This window comes from Haematobia irritans, chromosome 1 (genome assembly GCF_050003625.1).
Source record: "Haematobia irritans isolate KBUSLIRL chromosome 1, ASM5000362v1, whole genome shotgun sequence".
NCBI lineage: Eukaryota > Metazoa > Arthropoda > Insecta > Diptera > Muscidae > Haematobia > Haematobia irritans.
This window is the reverse complement of record NC_134397.1, coordinates 206,371,384-206,389,878: the sequence shown is the minus strand read 5'-3', so window position 1 is coordinate 206,389,878 and position 18,495 is coordinate 206,371,384. Positions and strand designations below refer to the sequence as shown.

Genomic DNA, 18,495 nt, shown 5'->3' with positions numbered 1-18,495 from the left:
CCAAAGCAAATTTTCACAAAGTTTATATTCCTTAAAAAGGATTATTAAAGAAAAGTAATCGTGAAAAAATGATTTTAGCGGACTTAGTACCCACTTTAACAGTGACAATTTTTGATTTTCGCCTGTGAAACACTAAATTAGTATATTTGGGAATTCTGCATGTCCCACGGTTAAAGTATTTCACCCCAGGCATACCTTCAGGTATGAAATAAAGTTTGAAAAACACCCTCTTATTGTCTCAGGTAAACAATTATCGAAAATAATGACTTCTATCACCGCTTAAAATGGATCAATATATGATGAGTAATGCTGTAATATGAACACAACCTGAATAGGAACAAGATTTGAGTATATAAGAATTTATAAGAATAATTCATTCAATAAACATTGTCATCGTTTTGAATAATGCCTTTGTATATAACCCCATTTTGTATTCAACGGATGCCAACAGCTGTTCCCTTGCAGTTGTCGGAGCTGACAAATAACAACGGCGACAAAATATTGTTTTTCCGTGGGGAGGAAGCTGTCAAAATTTTCTTGTATTATTTTCTCCATTTGTTGTTAACGAATGTACTTGTTGTTGTGCATCCAACCGCGAAAGGAGAGTGAGTAATATACACATATACCCTAATTTTATGCCAAAAAGCACAAAAACCATCGAAATCCCGAAGAAGAAGTGAAATTTTTACATTAGAAATTTAGTTAGAATATTATTGTTTGTGTTAAAAATAGACCATGTCTCATCAAACGGGCATTAAAGGTATGTGCAAAATAAATTGCCCCCCAAATTGGCCTATGAAATTTTGCTTATCTCTTTTTTTCTCAATAGCTAATGAAAAACTATTAAAAGTTTTTGGAAAAGCAAAGAATGGAAAATTACGTGTCATAAAAGTTTCTATTGAAAATGGTAAGTGGCACCTACACACATACACATGTATTGGATAAAACACTCCCGCAGTGAATGCCGCCGCTGCTTAATGAATGATGATCATTGGTTAATTTTTTCTTGCAGAAGAATTGTCTGTTTCGGATACGGCGGAAGTAAAAAAGGATTGGGAAAAAGACTTTGATAAACTTGTTGCTCCGCTGATTGATGATAATGTACCATGTTACATTTTATATCGGCTCGATACAAAATCACAAACCGGGCACGCCTGGCTGTTGATAAGCTGGGTACCGGATTCGGCAACTATACGACAAAAAATGGTTTATGCTTCCACTAAAGCTACGCTCAAACAAGAATTTGGTTCTTCTAATATTACAGAGGAGATACACGCCACCAGTCGAGATGAAACTACCCTGGAGGGGTATCATCGCCACAAAAGGGCATATGCCGCCCCGGCTCCATTGACCTCGCGGGAAGAGGAATTAGCTGAATTGCGTAAGACGGAGGTGAATACAGAAATCAACACAGATACTCGACATCAAACACTAGGTGGCATTTCTTGTCCTCTGTCTGAAGCTACCAAACAAGCACTGAACGATATGCTCAGAGGCTCCTATGATTACTTGCAATTTCGCATTGATTTGGAAGCCGAACAAATACATGTATCACATGCCGCTGTGGTCTCACTTTCAGATCTTCCAAAACAAGTACCAGATGACCATGCTCGTTATCATTTGTATTTGTTTAAACACTCGCACGAGGGTGACTACTTGGAATCCTATGTCTTCATATATTCAATGCCGGGTTATTCCTGTTCCGTTAGGGAAAGAATGATGTACTCCAGTTGTAAAGCTCCATTCCTAGATACTTTACAGTCATTGGGAATAACTGTAGCTAAAAAGGTAGAATGAAACAAAATGTTCATCCAATATAGATCAAACCCACAGGAAGTATTTTCAAAAATCCAAATGCCTAAATTGGAGCTGGTTAAATGTGAAATTTTTCTTTCAAATATATGCGTGGGTTTGGCCTTTATTGTGTGAATTCTTCGCATAGCAATGTGTCTAAACGTGTTGTATAATATATTTTCTTGCAGCTGGAAATTGATAGTGGCTCAGAATTGACTGAAGAATTTCTACAAGAGGAATTACATCCTAAGAAAATGCTCCACCGACCGGCTTTTGCCAAACCAAAGGGACCACCGAATCGTGGTGCTAGACGTTTAACGAAACCACAAGAACAATCTTAAATGATATATTTGATATATGTTTACAAAACTTTTGGTTCCATTCACTTAGCCTTATTAGCTATTATTATGATTTATATATTTTTTGCGTTCTGTATGCGACTGTTAGAAGAACTTAGTTTTCATATCGCATGAAAAATTTAAGTAACAGAAGAAGAGAAGAAATATTGTTTAGCAACGAATGAAATTTTAATTAAATCAAATAGACTGCGTTTTCTTTTAATCTTTATTATTATTATTTTTTTGTGTGCGTTTCTTAGCCTTATTGTAAACAAAAATTTATATATATAATTTTCTTTTTGTTTATTAAATACCTGAGTGCATTAATGGTATATATAATTTTTGCCTAACTATGTATTACTTTCTTATAAATATTAAAATTTTGGACAAATTTATATACAAACATACATGTATTGGATATATATATATTTATTTGATTTAAAGTGTTTAAGTAATGAAATAAATTTCTTGACTTGACTGGTTAATTAAATATTAGTGATTGATGAAGATATGACATAGGCATATTCTTCATTTTACGTCTTACTCAATTTACTAGAATTCTTGTTCAATAAAATTATCATTTTACAAAATTTTTTAAAAATTACAAAATTAAAAATTGTAGTGGATCATTGAATAATAAAAATATTAGAAATACATATCCATTTGAAAAAGGCAATGCGACCTTGAACTTGTTTATTAAAACCGATGATATAAAATAATAGGCCAGTATTTCAAAGTTCGATTTTAAGCCCATCACTGCCATGACTCTTAAGTGCCACTTAATACAATGGCCAACTGTGATGGAGAAATGTACAAACAAAATGAATGTGTTTTATCATCACTTTTGTGAAAAGAGCCATTTTGTAAAAAACCAAGAGTAAAAAGCTTCTTAAAATTTATTTTACAGACATCGGCAGAATATATCATAAATGCAATTTGTAACTCAACATCATTCGGTTATTAACGTAAAACATTATGTTCAATGTGATTTTATTCGTATAAATGTTATACTTGGAAGAATTTATATATTTTTATTCAAATTAATCTTAAAAATTGTGTTTTACTTGACCACAATGATTCTTTTACAATTTTCTTAAAATGCACTTTGTCTAAAGGTGAGTACTATGTTCGGTTTTTTTCACCAAAACACAAAATTAAAAGTACAAATATATTTATGAAGACGGTTATATTTTGATCAAGTTTTGCCAAATAATGGATTGAAAAGATCCAAGGAATTGATTGCAAATAATTTTATATTTCTAAATTAATTAATTAAAAAAAGTAACCGTGAAAACAAACTGGGTTTCAGCTTGAAAACTAAACATAGTACTCAGCTTAAGACTTTGAAGGGGCTCTTATTGGCTTTGTTCTAAATTTATCTAAAAAGTCACATTAGCGTTTCTAGAAATTTTAGCTAGGGGGGCTATAGCCCCTATCTATGGTACAGTAAGGTAATACATTTAAAAATCTATTAGGTTTTCAAATCCTGGGGGGCTAAACATTTTCTGGAGGGGGCTAATCCCTCACCCAGAGGACTTTCTATGCTTATAAAAAGGCACCTAATAATTGCCCTCAAGCTATACTTTAATATAGTAACAGCGCTTTTTCGAGTTTTGCATATCGTATATGACTGTTTTCGTCGTGGTGGGGATTCTTAGAAGTGCCTTAAAATTCAAAAAAATATTGGCAGGGCGATGAGCAGCAAATACAACACAATTTCAATTTAAAGGTGGGTATTAAGTTTGAGTTTTTTCATCAAAGTGATAACTAAATCAATAAAAAAAGCATAAAATTATACATAAAAAGTTTTCACAAAGTTTGTATTCCTTAAAAAGTATTATTAACCACCCTGCCAACATTTTTTGAATTTGGGGGCGCTTCTGAGAATCCCCACTACGTCGAAAACAGTCGTATATGATATCCAAAACTCCTCGGAAAAGCGCCGTCACTATTGAGAAGTTGTACCACGCCAAGTTACTACAAAAAAGTATCGCATGAGTGCAATTATTAGGTGCCCTTCTGGATATATTTAGAAGGACGCCAATAAGAGCCCCTTCAAACAATCAGAGAAAGTGCATTTTAAGATAGTTGTAAAATAATCATTGTGGACAAGTAAAACGCGATTGTTTAGATGTTTATTGTTTTATTAAACATTTATAATAATTATATGAATGAATACTAATAAAAAAAATTCATAAATATAACATTTATAGGACTATCACATCTCATTTAACATATTTTTATTCATTAATAAAAGATTGATGTTGAGTTACATGTTGTAGCGTCTATCAGCCAGTGCTTTTATTCCCAATGGAGGCAGCGGAAAGTCAAAAATTGTTCACCAATATACCTTTTACAATTTTAAGCGAAATAACTATGTTTTCAGCACTTCATTATCGCTTTTATTTAAATAAATTATAAGAAGCTAGTTATGCTTGGTGTTTTACAAAATATAAAATGGCTCTTGTAACAATAGTGATGGCAACATACTTTCATGCGAATAGTGATGGCAAAATACTATCACAGTGTGCGATTGTTGCAGTGTCACTTACGAGTCTGTGGTTGCGATGAGGATGAAATGGAACTTTGAAATGCTGGCAGGGGCCTTATACTACGTTGAGTATTAGGTCGTATTTTTCATTTAACACCAATTCATGCACTGAGTGATAGAAATTTTTAATTATATTCGAACAGTAAGAAATGTGGTGATGAAAAATACGACATGGGTCATAAAATGACACCAACGGAGTATAAGGGTTAAAGAAAAGTAATCGTGAAAAATGGCGATTTTAGCGGCTAAACTCGAACTTAATACTCACCTTAGGGTAGGTACTATGTTCGGTTTTCGAGTTGAAAACCACTTTATTTTCGCGATTACTTTTCCTTAAATAACCAAAATTATAAATGAAAACAAACTTATTCCTGTAAAGTCTTGCCGAAATCTAGAGGAACAAGAAACTACGCATCAATTGAGTTAATTTGTCTGCTTTATATTGAACTGTTTCAATAAAGTAACCACGAAAATTTCAACGCGAAAAGTGAACATAGTACTTACCTTTAAGTATAAAATCCTTTGTCAACATAAATTATACTGCACAATAAAAATGTGGAGAAAATGATTTTTATGTTATAAGATACATAAACATTTCATATAAATTTGAAATAACGTTTTCGAAATAAATTAGAATTCCAATACATATGTATTTCTAATGGAAGCGAAATATGCCTTTATTCGTATTTAAGTTTAGACAAAAGCTATCGTTGTTACAGTTTGAGAGTTTTAACTGACAAAGTACGCGAACAAACCTAGTTGTATACCAAAACAATAAAATTGTTTGATCTGGCAACTTCAATACTATTGCAAAAATCCCGTTAACTTATGATGATCGTCCAGTAAATGGTTAGTCCTTTTCATTCGTTATGTAAGTGTACAAGATATAACAATAAAATGTAAGACGGGTTTTAAGGATGCGTTGAAAGTATTGTTTAAATAACGATTGCATTGAATCTTCGAATTAATGAAGTACATACTATCACATCATAGTAAAATGAAACAATTGCGAAAAGATTTTTAGGTGATTATGACCTTTGTGATAAATTCGCGGTTAGTGTCGTCGTTTCCTTGGACAAAAATTAAAGAAGAGAAAATATCGTTTTCGGTTCATAACAAAAATAATTTATTTAATGTTTTCTAAAGTGATTTTCTTCTCTCCCACTCTCGCATCGTGAGCCTTCATTATTTCCGGCGTTGGTTCATCTTCCTCGGCTGCCAACTGAAATATGTGAAATTTTATTAAATTAAAAAAAAAATGTGCATATAAAACTATTTGTGTTACTTTGTATGACTCTGCAACGGCTTCATCTCTATCGGTTCGCCATTTATATTGCCAATATCGAACTTCTTCCATTGATGTGCCGGATAATGACATTATGAGCAGAGATACTGCTCCACCCATACCTCCTAAGAAACCTCCGATAATACCACCCGCTGCCATTCCCCTCAATCCCATATTGAATTTGTACAAAGCTCCTGATAATGAACCGGCCGCCAAATATTCATAAATGGACGATTTTTCTCTATAGACTGAAACCAAAGTGACAATGCCGCTATAATGGATGGATAGATATTTGCAAGGTAAGTAGATTTCTATTTTTTTATTCCAAATTAATGTCAAAATACTTACTAGTATGAAGTGGTAAAAAGTGCTACACGCCATCCCCATTTTATACCTCCTTTGGCAAAGCTCATTGTAAACTTATCTTGTAATTTTCTCTAAAAAATAGATTTTCATCTCACTGTAGCGAAAAAGAAAAAAAAAAACAAAAATAATTTATCTCATACCTTAGCATCCAGATGCGATTGGAAGGCAGTGGCTTGATTATTCTCCATAAAGTCTATGTATGATGCACGTGATTGTATAATACCGCCATATATAGCCCCCACTAGAAATCCCAAGAAACCGGCTTGATAAATTGAATTCAGCTCTGGAGATATTGAACCGAATTCACTATAGGATGGAATAGTTGTTCATACCTGGTCTTAATATTCATATGTAATATACTTACTCAACTTTAAAGATTTCTTTTATCCGATCCCAACCAGTTTCGTTTGTTGGTGGCCGTTGTATAAATGACTTGTACGTCTTTGTGTCCTTTGATACGACATCATTTTCATCTGAGTGCAATGGTAGAATGCCAAGCATTATCCATTTGCCAGGACGTCGTAACATAGATAGTTTTTGTCTTAACATTATTTTAGACTATGGGAATATTTCGTTTTGTAAACAGACTGCGAATCCGAGATATTCTCAAAAGTACAAATAAGGCAATCAGCTGTTTGATGCTTAGTAAAACATATGATAGCTGTGACAGGCCGAAAAGAATTAGGAATGCCAATTTGGACAATATATTTCAAAGAGCAGTCATTATTCCACCTATTCTATGTGTAGTTTTATTTATATGAAGGCATAAAAATTGTGCCCCTTGCAAATGAAAATGTTATTTATCTTTAACTCCCCCCATGATGCGGATTCCAACTGGCGTGATAAGATAAATTCAACATGGAATTCCATAACCACGCTAAAAGCATATTCCAGTTCCAATAAAACCTTCTATACAAATTTATAAGTTGGCCAAAGACTCGATTACCCAAAAATATCAAATTCTATTGAAAGGTAAGGTCAAAGCATATGAAAAAACGGGAACCCAAACGGCTCCTTAGGTATAGGCAATAATGCAGATATAGGCAATAATGTACGCATCATCGATATCAACGCTGGCACTGTATTGAGTTTTTGTTGACCACAAATCTCTGTATCGGAGGGATAGAACTAACAGGTGACTAACCCGTGGTGCAATGGTTAGCCCGCCTCGCATACAAAGTGTAGTGGGTTCAATCCCAGTTTCTACCAAAGTTTTTCAGTGGTGGATTATCCCCTCTTTGTAATGCTGGTGAAATTTCTGAGTGTTTCAAAAATTTTCCAAGTGGTTTCACCATTCGTACTCAGATTTAAAAAGGAGGTTCCTATTTATAGAGATAATCATGGAAACGGTCAGCACTCATTGATAATTCAGTCCATTGGTACCATTGACTATTTAGTCTATTTACCACAATGCATTAAATCCCAGCAAAAAAAGCGTCGCCAAAAAAGTAGTGAAAGTGTTCTTTTTTGGATCCGGAAGTGGTGCCAAATTGACGCAGAAGCGATGAATTTAACATGGGCTTGTCATAGGACGGATGTCCAACATTTCAACAGCCGCTGCACTGAATTTGCATCACTTCTTAAGGTGTGAGGTGAATTCAGTGTTTTGGATGTGAATTAAGAATTTTTGTGAAATTTTGACAAATAAAAAATTTTTTTATGATTTTTAATACATTATAACGCTTGTCTGGAACGTTTGTCATCAAATATTTTCAAAAATTCGCAATTTTTTTTTTCGGCTAAATTTAAAAAATTTGTACCATTTTATTAATGCTTAATACGTTTTTAACCTATTTGAAACAAATAAATATAAATTTCCCATTAAAAATATGAAAAAAGCGGGTTATAAAAAAAATTGACTCAAATGAACTTCCTGTGCAGTTGAAATAAAGAACATCTTTGGCAGAGCATTTTTGGAAGTTTTTTTAAAGTTGTGTATGGAGAAGAACTCCCAAATTTTTTTGCTCGGATATTCTAAGTGAGCCTAAAAAAGTAACAGACCGACACTATACCTAACCTACCGTAGCCTTATGAAATATATGTATCTAATTAAAATTTTTGCTTATCATTGTGTCTCCACCTTAGGGAGATTCCCTATAATTGCGATAAATATAGGATGAATGGGCATACCTTCATAGAACAGAGAAATTCGGGCCTGTGTCTGTAACAACTGAGAACTTCATGAAAATTTCATTTCCTTCAATATTTGAACAAAACAATTTTTTTAAGGACAAGGTGTCGATTTATTTTATTTAAAACCCATTGTCATATACATACTATAAAAAAAGAAATCTTTAAAGATATTACTTAAATATTGATTATTTATGATATTATTTTTTTTCACTTAATCTCTCCTGCTACTATTCTTTTTCGTTTAATGCTGACCTTATTAGCATTCATATGAATTTTGTCTTTTAAACTACCATCAAACGTGGAGCAATATTCATAGACATTAGTTCTTGGAACAATAATTTAGCAGCATAGGGTAATCGTATTTGAGATATCTGGGTCTTATTCTTACAGCCCTTGCATTCAAATGTGTTATTACGTAAATTAGCGATTGCAATTAGACCACAGAAATTACAAACGTGTATACGATATGGATCGGAGACTTCAAAAAGACGTTCCCTCAAAAATTGTGCTGCACCATGAGATATTTGACAATCACGTTCCATCTCACCGAAACGCAAACCACCATCACGAGCTCTGCCTTCCATAGGTTGTCTTACAAGAATTTGCACAGGTCCTCTGGCTCTAGAGTGAATTTTATCGTCCACCATATGTTTGAGACGTTGATAGTAAGTGGGACCTAAAAAGACTTGAGCGTTGATCTTGCGTCCAGTATGGCCATTGTACATAACCTCATTGCCACGCAAATGGTAACCGTACTCCTGAAGGAAAGTTGAAATTTTTTGTACGTTGACAGCATCGTTAAAGGGGGTAGCATCACCAATTTCACCTTTGTTTGATCCCAGTTTGCCCTGGAGGCATTCAATTAAATGCCCAATTGTCATACGAGATGGAATAGCGTGAGGGTTAATAATAATATCAGGGGCAAGTCCCTCGCATGTGAAAGCCATATCCTCTTGGCGATATTGAATACCACAAGTACCCTTTTGACCATGACGTGAGGCAAATTTGTCGCCAATTTGAGGAATACGTACGGATCTTACACGAATCTTGCAAAACTTGTAGCCTTCACTATTCAATGTCAACATTACTTGGTCCACAATACCAGTTTCAGAATTACGCAGGAAAGTGGAAGCATCTCGTTTAGTAAACCGTTTTGTTGTGCTGTCAAGTTCATCATCGTTTTCGGGTAAAGTCATTGTTTTTCCAATTACTACATCATCACCGGACACACGAATGCCGGGAGCAATAATACCATCGTCATCCAATTTGTCGTAGTGAGCATTACGCATTCCTTGACAGGTTTGCCGATTTGGCTTCTCAAAGTTTTCTTCTTGATCGCCTATACGTTTGTTTTCTGAATCCTTATATGAACGGTAGAACACCGACCGGAAATAACCTCTTTCGACAGCTGATGCATTCAAAATGACAGAATCTTCTTGGTTATAACCGGTATAGCAAAGAATAGCTACAATGGAATTAATGCCGGCTGGTAATTCTCTGAAACGTAGGTATTCCATGGAGCGTGTTGTAACTAAGGGTTTCATGGGATAATATAATACATGGGCCAGTGTGTCCATCCGTACGTGGAAGTTAGTGATATATACACCCATAGCTTGTTTACCTGGAAATGAAGAAGGTACATTAGATTTCATTTTTTCGTATATCGACAAGTGTAACTTACCCATAGCACTTTGATAGGTATTACGGGGAGACTGGTTGTGATCGGGGAAAGGTATAATAGAGGCACATACACCCAATATCATAGCGGGATGAATTTCACAATGGGTGTATGTTGTACAGTAAGCATAATCTTTGTCGTGTTTTAAATCGTAGGGTGACATAGCAATCATGACTGTCTCTTCTTCTAGTGTATCAATATATTCGACTACACCGGAAGCTACTAAAACTTGCCAACTGTAGTTGTTGTAGTCACGTTCCTTTAACATTTCAACATGGGTTTTCTTAAGTAACAACGAACCATTTTCAACAATCAGTAATGGGCGACAAATACGACCTGCGTCAGTATAAATTCTTATTTCACGATCACGAATATCACGAATCATAGACACTTCGGAGACAATGATATCCATCTGTCTTCTCAATTTTCTTAATGTAGCCATCAACTGTTCGGGATCTCTATGAATGCCCACCCAACAGCCGTTAACGAAAATCTTAGTGGCATCTGCAATAGCAGATGGGGCAATTTCTTCCAAATTTTCCATAGACCATTCTTCCAAGAACTCCAATATAGGCGAGGGCTGAGAACCGACAGAAATATAGGCCATAAGAGCCAGATTCTTTACTAGGCCGACAGCAGCTCCCTCCGGAGTCTCGGCAGGACACAACATACCCCACAGAGTGTTGTGTAATTGACGAGGCTTAGCCAGTTTACCATCACGACCAATGGGTGAATTGACACGACGTAAATGTGATAATGTTGAAGCGAAAGTAAGACGATTCAATACCTGAGACACACCAGCACGGGCCTGATGAGCCTTTTTCTGATCGCCCCAATTGCCAGTGGCCAAGGAATAACGCAAGCCATCGGTAATAATATTTGTTTTAATGGCCAATTCCAAATTGAAATCTTTTCCGCGATCAATGAATTTTTGTGTATACATGCGAACTTCTTTCAAAAGATTTTTGAATAGGCCGCGGAACAAAAAGGCCATCAAGGGTCCTGCCAAATCCAAGCGCTTGTTACCTATAAAACCATAAAATGTTTTAGACCATTATAAAGCAACTCTTGTAGTATGCTTACCATAGTGATCCCGATCGTCTAATTCTCTACGACCCAATGAGGCCAGTAGTAAGCGATGAACCATGTAACCCAAGAAGTATGCCTTTTTCGTCTCACAAAAATCGGAAACGCCCACATGAGGTAACATTTCTTTCTGTAGAATTTCTTTTGCGTACTTTATACGTTTATCTTTGGTTACACCAGGACGAGCGCCTCTTGTACCAATAAAATTCAAAGCGACGTTTTGTTCTTGCACTACAAAGGCCTCATCCAATGAAGGCTTAACCATTTCCATCATTTCTGGATCATCAAAGTCATAGATAATGTGTTCCAATATATCACGATCTGCCACAAAACCCAAAGCACGGAATACAATCATTATAGGGATTTCCTGTTTGATATATGGCAGAATGGCAATAATACGTTGACCAATGGCGGACTTTTTAATGTTCTGTGATCCTCGAGCCATCATATTAACCCATAGGGTCGATGTGGGACGTGAACTGTGTTCCAAACATGAACGAATTTCAGCTTTGTAGGCGTATTTGCCATCTTTCATGCTGAACACATAGACTGTGTTTGTTGCCATTTTCTCCTGGGCTATTAAGACCTTTTCGGAGCCGTTAATGATGAAGTAACCACCTGGATCCAAAGGGCATTCATTCAATTCTGTTAAATCACGATCTGTTAGTTGTGAAAGCAAACAATAGGTGGAACGCAACATAATGGGGATTTTGCCGATGAATGTTTTTTGATGTTGTGTTTCCACTGGGGCTTGTCCTTCGACTATTTTCGATTTAGTTATGTCAACATACAATGGCGCTGAATAGGTTAAATTCCTTAAACGGGCTTCATTAGGCATCATAGGGCTAGGAGAACCATCTTTTTCCCAATGTGTAGGTTTCGAAAGATAAATTTGTTCAAATTTCAAAAGGAAGCGAGGCTGAGTAAAGTAAATTATGTTAAATAATGGTTATCTATTGTCTTGAGATTAAACTTACCGGGGTTTCAATTTCTCCCGAGGTGTGCTGGGCTTCGGCTTGTAAATCAATGGCTGGCGAATCTTCCACAATTCGTTGTACGGACATCTGAATGAATTCGTCGAAACTGTCCAATTGTTGCCGTACCAGACCCTTTTCATCAAAATATGCGTTGATAACAATCCAACAGGCTTCCTGCCACAATTCATGTGAAATTTCCTCAGCATTCTCCTCTTCGTACATTTCTTATAAATCATACAAGGAAAAGTTAAAAATTTCCATAAGTTTGTTCAAAATAATTTACTATGTGCTAAATAAATATTTTCTACGGAAATTAAGCAAAATAAATATTTGCATGAAAATAATTATTTTCATCATTTCTCTCCAAATAATTTTCGGCGTTTCTTGTCGCCATATTTTTTTGTTGCATTCAAATGTGGCACATATTTACTTACGGTCATCATTGTCGTACATCATCTTGAAGGATTTTTTTCGCGTAACCCCTCTGGCGGTGTTATATTAATTTTTATTTACTTTTGCACCAGTTTTTTATTAAAATTATCGAAGAAAATTTTACCAGACAAAAATTACCACGCAAAGCGGTTTTCGTGGTTGTGTGTGTGAGACGTCAACTATTGACGTTTGTTTATTTTCAAACGAAGTTGCCACATTGGAGCACAATTTTACAATTAGTTGGAAGCGTAACGTACATTTGGTACTAAAACCGTGATGTATTAACCCTTCGTTGCATGACATTGCATATTTGATATGTTACGTTTTTGCCTATATGACCCTATTCTTTTGGACAGTTTACCGTTAGTTTTTTGGTCTTTCTCATTCTTTCCACGTTAGGGAAACTCTTTGGTAAGACTTGAAAATATGTAGAATTGACAAGTATATACGGCCGTAATTTCGGCCAGACCGAATCTTATGTACCCTCCACCATGGATTGCGTAGAAAGTTCTGCGAAAGACTGTCATCCACAATCGAATTACTTGCGTTGTGGTAATACTTACCGATGGCAAGGTATCTTAACACTTCTTAACATCGTTTTCTAAATTGTGAGTTAGTCCATACGTGGTATATATTAGACAAAAAAGTTATGTATAGGTAAGTCTACAAATAATTACGAATCGATATGGACTTTTGCGCGGTACGTGGAGAGCCAGAATTGAAATATGGGGGTCGCTAATATGGGGGGTCGCTTATATGGGGGCTACAATTATGAACTTGATATGGACCAATTTTTGTGTGATTGGGGATCGATTTATCTTAGGGCTATATATAACTATAGACCCATATGGACCTAGTTAGGCATGGTTGTTAACGGCCATATGTACAAAATACCAACTGACTCGGATGAAATTTGCTCCTCCAAGAGGCTACAAAATAAATCTCGGGAACGGTTTATATGGGGGCTATATATGATTATGGACCACTTTTGACATGGTTGTTAAATATCATATACTAACACCACGTACCAAATTTCAACCAGATCGGATTAATTTTGCTTCTCCAAGTGGCTCCAAAGCCAAATCTCGGGATGGGTTTATATGGGGATATATATAATTATGGACTGATATGAACCAATTCCTGCATGGTTGATGGATACCATATACTAACATCACACCATGTACCAAATTTCAGCCGGATCGGATGAAATTTGCTTTTCTTAGAGGCTCCGAAAGCCAAATCTGGGGATCGGTTTATATGAAACTTGCTTCTCTTAGAGGGTCTGAAAGCCAAATTTGGGGGTCCGTTTATATGGGGGCTATACGTAAAAGTGGACCGATATGGCCCATTTGCAATACCATCCGACCTACAATCAATAACAACTACTTGTGCCAAGTTTGAAGTCGATAGCTTGTTTCGTTCGGAAGTTAACGTGATTTCAACAGACGGACGGACGGGCGGACATGCTCAGATCGACTAAGAATTTCACCACGACCCAGAATATATATACTTTATGGGGTCTTAGAGCAATATTTCGATGTGTTACAAACGGAATGACAAAGTTAATATACCCCCATCTTATGGTGGAGGGTATAAAATGTTATCATAAATATACATAAAACGGTACTAACATTTAATTAAAATGTTTATCGATTCGAAAATTAAATCATGCAACGAAGGGTTAAGGTCAGTACTATCCCTGCTAGCATTTCCAAGTTCCATTTCATCCTCATCGCTACCACAGACTCGTAAGTGACACTAACACAGTCGCCAACTGTGATGGGGGAAGCGTATCAGAAAGTACAAAATGTACATGAAGGTATTTTACCATCACTATTGTCACAAAGCCATTTTATATTTTGAGAAACGCCAAGCGCAACTAGCTAATTATAATTTATTTAAATAAAAACGAAAAAGAAGTGCTGAAAACATGAGCTCCGTTCGAGAACCCGATAATTTTTGATAATTATTACAAATTTTTACTGGAAGTCGTTTACACCAAAACGCCAGCAAAAGAGAGCCGGAGAGAGACTACATTTGACAGTTATGAGATAGAGAAATCAGCGTTGCCGTTTTGGTCCGATCGGACCAAAATTGGTCCAAAAGATTTCTAATTTTTAAATTTGGTCCGATGGTCGGACCAAATGGAATTTGGCCCATTTTGGCCCATTTTCATAAATTTGGTAAAATTTATAATTTTTCCTAAAATTTAAATTTTCTATCACAATAGTTTATGTACAGTGACTAAAGATAAAAAGCTTAAAATATAGGCTAATACCGATTTCACACTGAAAAAAATATTGGCGTGAGGCCAAAGATTTCATGTGCTTAAAATACGAATGCGAGTTTTGCTTGGCATAGAAGACGTATTTCTCTAAAATAAAAATTTTCCCTGGTCCAAACGACTATAAACTTTTCAATGAAGTCGGTTTGTCCTTATAGTTAAGTGACTCGACTTAAATTGGGTATCCTAACATGAAAGAAAATTTCGTTTTACTAAAGTCAAAATGGCCTTAATAATTCTGAAAAAAATTTCAAAATTAATGAAATCGTCTTTAATAACATATTGTTGACTTTTTGCATCTCGACTATAAAACTAAAAAGCGTTTAAAAATAGGAGATATTTTTTAAAACTTTATTTTAAAGTTGTTTTTTACTTGAAACATATAATAATTTTCAGTTGTAGTCGAGTCTGACTTTGGAAATTTAAGTAGTCGTTCAGACGTTTCCAATGGACTTTGATAGCACATGAAGAAAAACAAATTGATATATTCGAATTTGTTCCTAGAATCAAGTACGCAAAACTCAAATTTAAAAGAGAATTGTGACGTAAATTTCTCATCACTTCTATTCTCTGATTCTTTGGCTTGGAATCAATACCCCAATCAAAATCGTTGCTTTTTTTCAGTGTGGGATTAGATACCATTTCAATCACAGAAAATCGAATATTTCGCGTTGATGTCAACCAAAATTGACTTTAAAATTCGACCTTTTCAAAAAGTCAATTTTTCTTCAAATAAAAAAAAATTGAAAAGTCGATGTTTTGATGTGAAGCGCTAAATTATATCAGTCCTTTCTGATTTACTTTACTTTTTTAATAAAATCACTATGTGCAACAATAAAATACTTTTAAAAGCATTTTTCTTCGAAGTTGGAAATTTGGTGATTGTCGTATAAATGTTATATTTATAAGAATTTATAAATGTTAAATCAATCGTGTTTTACTTGACCACAATGATTATTTTACAACTATCTTAAAATTCACTTTTTTTAATAGTTTAAAGGGGCTCTTATTGGCGTCGTTCTAAATTTATCTAAAAAGGCACTTAATAATTGCACTCATGCGATACTTTTTTGTAGTAACTTGGCGTGGTATAATTTCTCAATAGTGACGGCTCTTTTGCGACGAGTTTTGGATATCGTATACGACTGTTTTCGACGTGGTGGGGATTCTCAGAAGTGCCCTCAAGTTAAAAAAATGCAATATAACGAGATCTCGTTGATTTGAGGATTTAACAGCTGTTTTTTGATTACAAGTGGAAAAGGTAACCATTGGAACATTGGTCAGTTTATGATGAATATTATTATTTTTTTGGGTATATTCCTGTTTTAACCGACTCGAGACGAATCGTTCGTCTAGATTGAAACTAAAATAACTTTAAATACATTTGCTAGAAAATCCTGAAATTTGTCATGAACTCATTATTTATGATTTACTATCGAACACCGAACAATTAGGATTCCACATACTTTGGTTTTCGAAATATCAATATGGGATTTTTGACGAATCGTTCGTCTCGAGGCGAACGAAAATGCCACGAACAGGCAGTTAATTAAGGACCGATATTGATAAGTCGCTTTCTTAGGGATTATCAAATTGCAGACTGAATGGAAAGTAAGCCACTAGACGCTCAAGAAATTAAATCCTATTTCTAATTATGGACCTTAAGGGTACATACCGACATCGTGTAACGAATTTAAAGCGGATCGGGTGAAAACTAAGCATTTAGCACGTTTAAGAAATCAAATCTGGGGATCGGTGTGTATGGTGCCTATATCGAAATATGGACCGAAATATGTATCATATTTGCGGCAATCACTTAAAGGTGCAACTGATAGCATGTACCGAGGCAGAACGGCACCTGAAGTAAAAAGAAACCTTCAGGTCTGTCAGGTCGATCTAGGGATCGATATATATGCGCCCTACATCTATACCTTGTAACCTTGCAGATATCTCAATTGGTTCGTAAGTTAGCGTGATTTCTATAGACCGACGAACGAACGGACATGGTTGATCAATTTAGAATTTCACTCACGGTTGGTAGAATTCTACCAAAATTTCACTCACAGTTGGTAGAATTCTATCAAAAATTGTAGATTTTTTCTGTTGGGTAGATTGGTAGAATTGTTGATGTTTTGATAGATTTTACAAATTATGCCTCTCCAACTAAGAGGTACCCCACAATTTTTCTATAGAAATAAAATTTTGACCAAATTTTCTATAGAAATAAAATTTTAATAAAATTTTTTAAGAAATAAAATTTTGATAAAAATTTTTTAGAAATAAAATTTTAAAAAATTCTCTATAGAAATAAAATTTTGAGAAAGATTTCTATAGAAATAAAATTTTGAAAAAAAAAATTTATAGAAATAAAATTTTGATAAAATTTTCTATAGAAATAAAATTTTGGCAAAATTTTTTATAGAAATAAAAATTTGACAAAATTTTCTATAGAAATAAAATGTTGACCAAATTTTCTATAGAAATAAAATTTTGACAAAATTTTGTATAGAAATAACATTTTGAGAAAATTTTCTATAGAAATAAAATTTTGACAAAATTTTCTATAGAAATAACATTTTGAGAAAATTTTCTATAGAAATAAAATTTTGACAAAATTTTCTATAGAATAAAATTTTGACAAAATTTTCTATAGAAATAAAATTTTGAGAAAATTTTCTATGGAGATAAAATTTTACCAAATTTTCTATAGAAATAAAATTTTGACCAAATTTCCTATAGAAATAAAATTTTGGAAAATTCTCTATAGAAATAAAATTTTGAGAAAAATTTCTATAGAAATAACATTTTGACAAAATTTTCTATAGAAATAAAATTTTCAGAAAATTTTCTATGAAAATATAATTTTGAACAAATTTTCTATAGAAATAAAATTTTGACAAAATTTTCTATAGAAATAAAATTTTGACAAAATTTTGTATAGAAATAAAATTTTGACAAAATTTTTTGTAGAAATAAAATTTTGACAAAATTTGCTATAATTTTGACTAAATTTCTATAGAAATAAAATTTTGAGAAAATGTTCTACGGAATTAAAATTTTATTTGTTGTTTTGATCTCAGCTTAAAACCATTGCGTTGACTAAACTACAAGAATGGCTTAACCAACAGAGGAAAATAATGTTTGTCAAATTTATTATTTTGCCAAAATTTTCTATAGAAATAAACTTTTTTTCTATAGAAATAAAATTTTGACAAAATTTTTTGCAGAAATAAAATTTTGAGAAAATTTTCTATAATTTTGACGACATTTTCTATAGAAATAAAATGTTGACGACATTTTCTATAGAAATAAAATGTGAAACAATTTTCTATCGAAATAAAATTTTGACAAATTCTCTATAAAAATAAAATTTTGACCAAATTTTCTTTAGAAATAAAATTTGGCCAAATTTTCTATAGAAATAAAATTTTTACAAAATTTTGTATAGAAATAACATTTTGAGAAAATTGTCTATGGGAATAAAATTTTGACCAAATTTTCGATAGAAATAAAATTTTGACAAAATGCTATAGAAATAAAATGTTGACAAAATTTTTTATAGAACAAAAAA

The 18,495-nt window shown here is 33.8% G+C and overlaps 3 protein-coding genes across 3 annotated transcripts; 1 reads left to right on the top strand and 2 right to left on the bottom strand.

Annotated features, from left to right (window-relative positions):
* Window positions 1–527: 527 nt before the first annotated feature.
* On the top strand, window positions 528–2,335 carry twf (twinfilin actin binding protein). Its single transcript, XM_075292629.1, has 4 exons — window positions 528–760; window positions 830–907; window positions 1,013–1,788; window positions 1,983–2,335. The coding sequence occupies exons 1-4, from the start codon at window positions 736–738 to the stop codon at window positions 2,133–2,135; spliced, it is 1,032 nt and encodes a 343-aa protein (XP_075148744.1). The 5' UTR covers window positions 528–735; the 3' UTR covers window positions 2,136–2,335.
* Window positions 2,336–5,785: 3,450 nt separating this feature from the next.
* Window positions 5,786–6,967, bottom strand: 140up (RPII140-upstream gene protein). The gene is made up of 5 exons (XM_075292628.1): window positions 6,699–6,967; window positions 6,475–6,640; window positions 6,317–6,405; window positions 5,969–6,239; window positions 5,786–5,905 (listed from the first exon to the last, which is right to left on the bottom strand). The coding sequence occupies exons 1-5, from the start codon at window positions 6,881–6,883 to the stop codon at window positions 5,810–5,812; spliced, it is 807 nt and encodes a 268-aa protein (XP_075148743.1). The 5' UTR covers window positions 6,884–6,967; the 3' UTR covers window positions 5,786–5,809.
* A 1,586-nt stretch (window positions 6,968–8,553) lies between these two features.
* On the bottom strand, window positions 8,554–12,819 carry Polr2B (RNA polymerase II subunit RpII140). The gene is made up of 5 exons (XM_075292627.1): window positions 12,643–12,819; window positions 12,209–12,432; window positions 11,229–12,150; window positions 10,149–11,171; window positions 8,554–10,088 (listed from the first exon to the last, which is right to left on the bottom strand). Exons 1-5 carry the CDS (start codon window positions 12,662–12,664, stop codon window positions 8,749–8,751), a joined length of 3,531 nt encoding a protein of 1,176 aa, XP_075148742.1. The 5' UTR covers window positions 12,665–12,819; the 3' UTR covers window positions 8,554–8,748.
* Window positions 12,820–18,495: the final 5,676 nt, after the last annotated feature.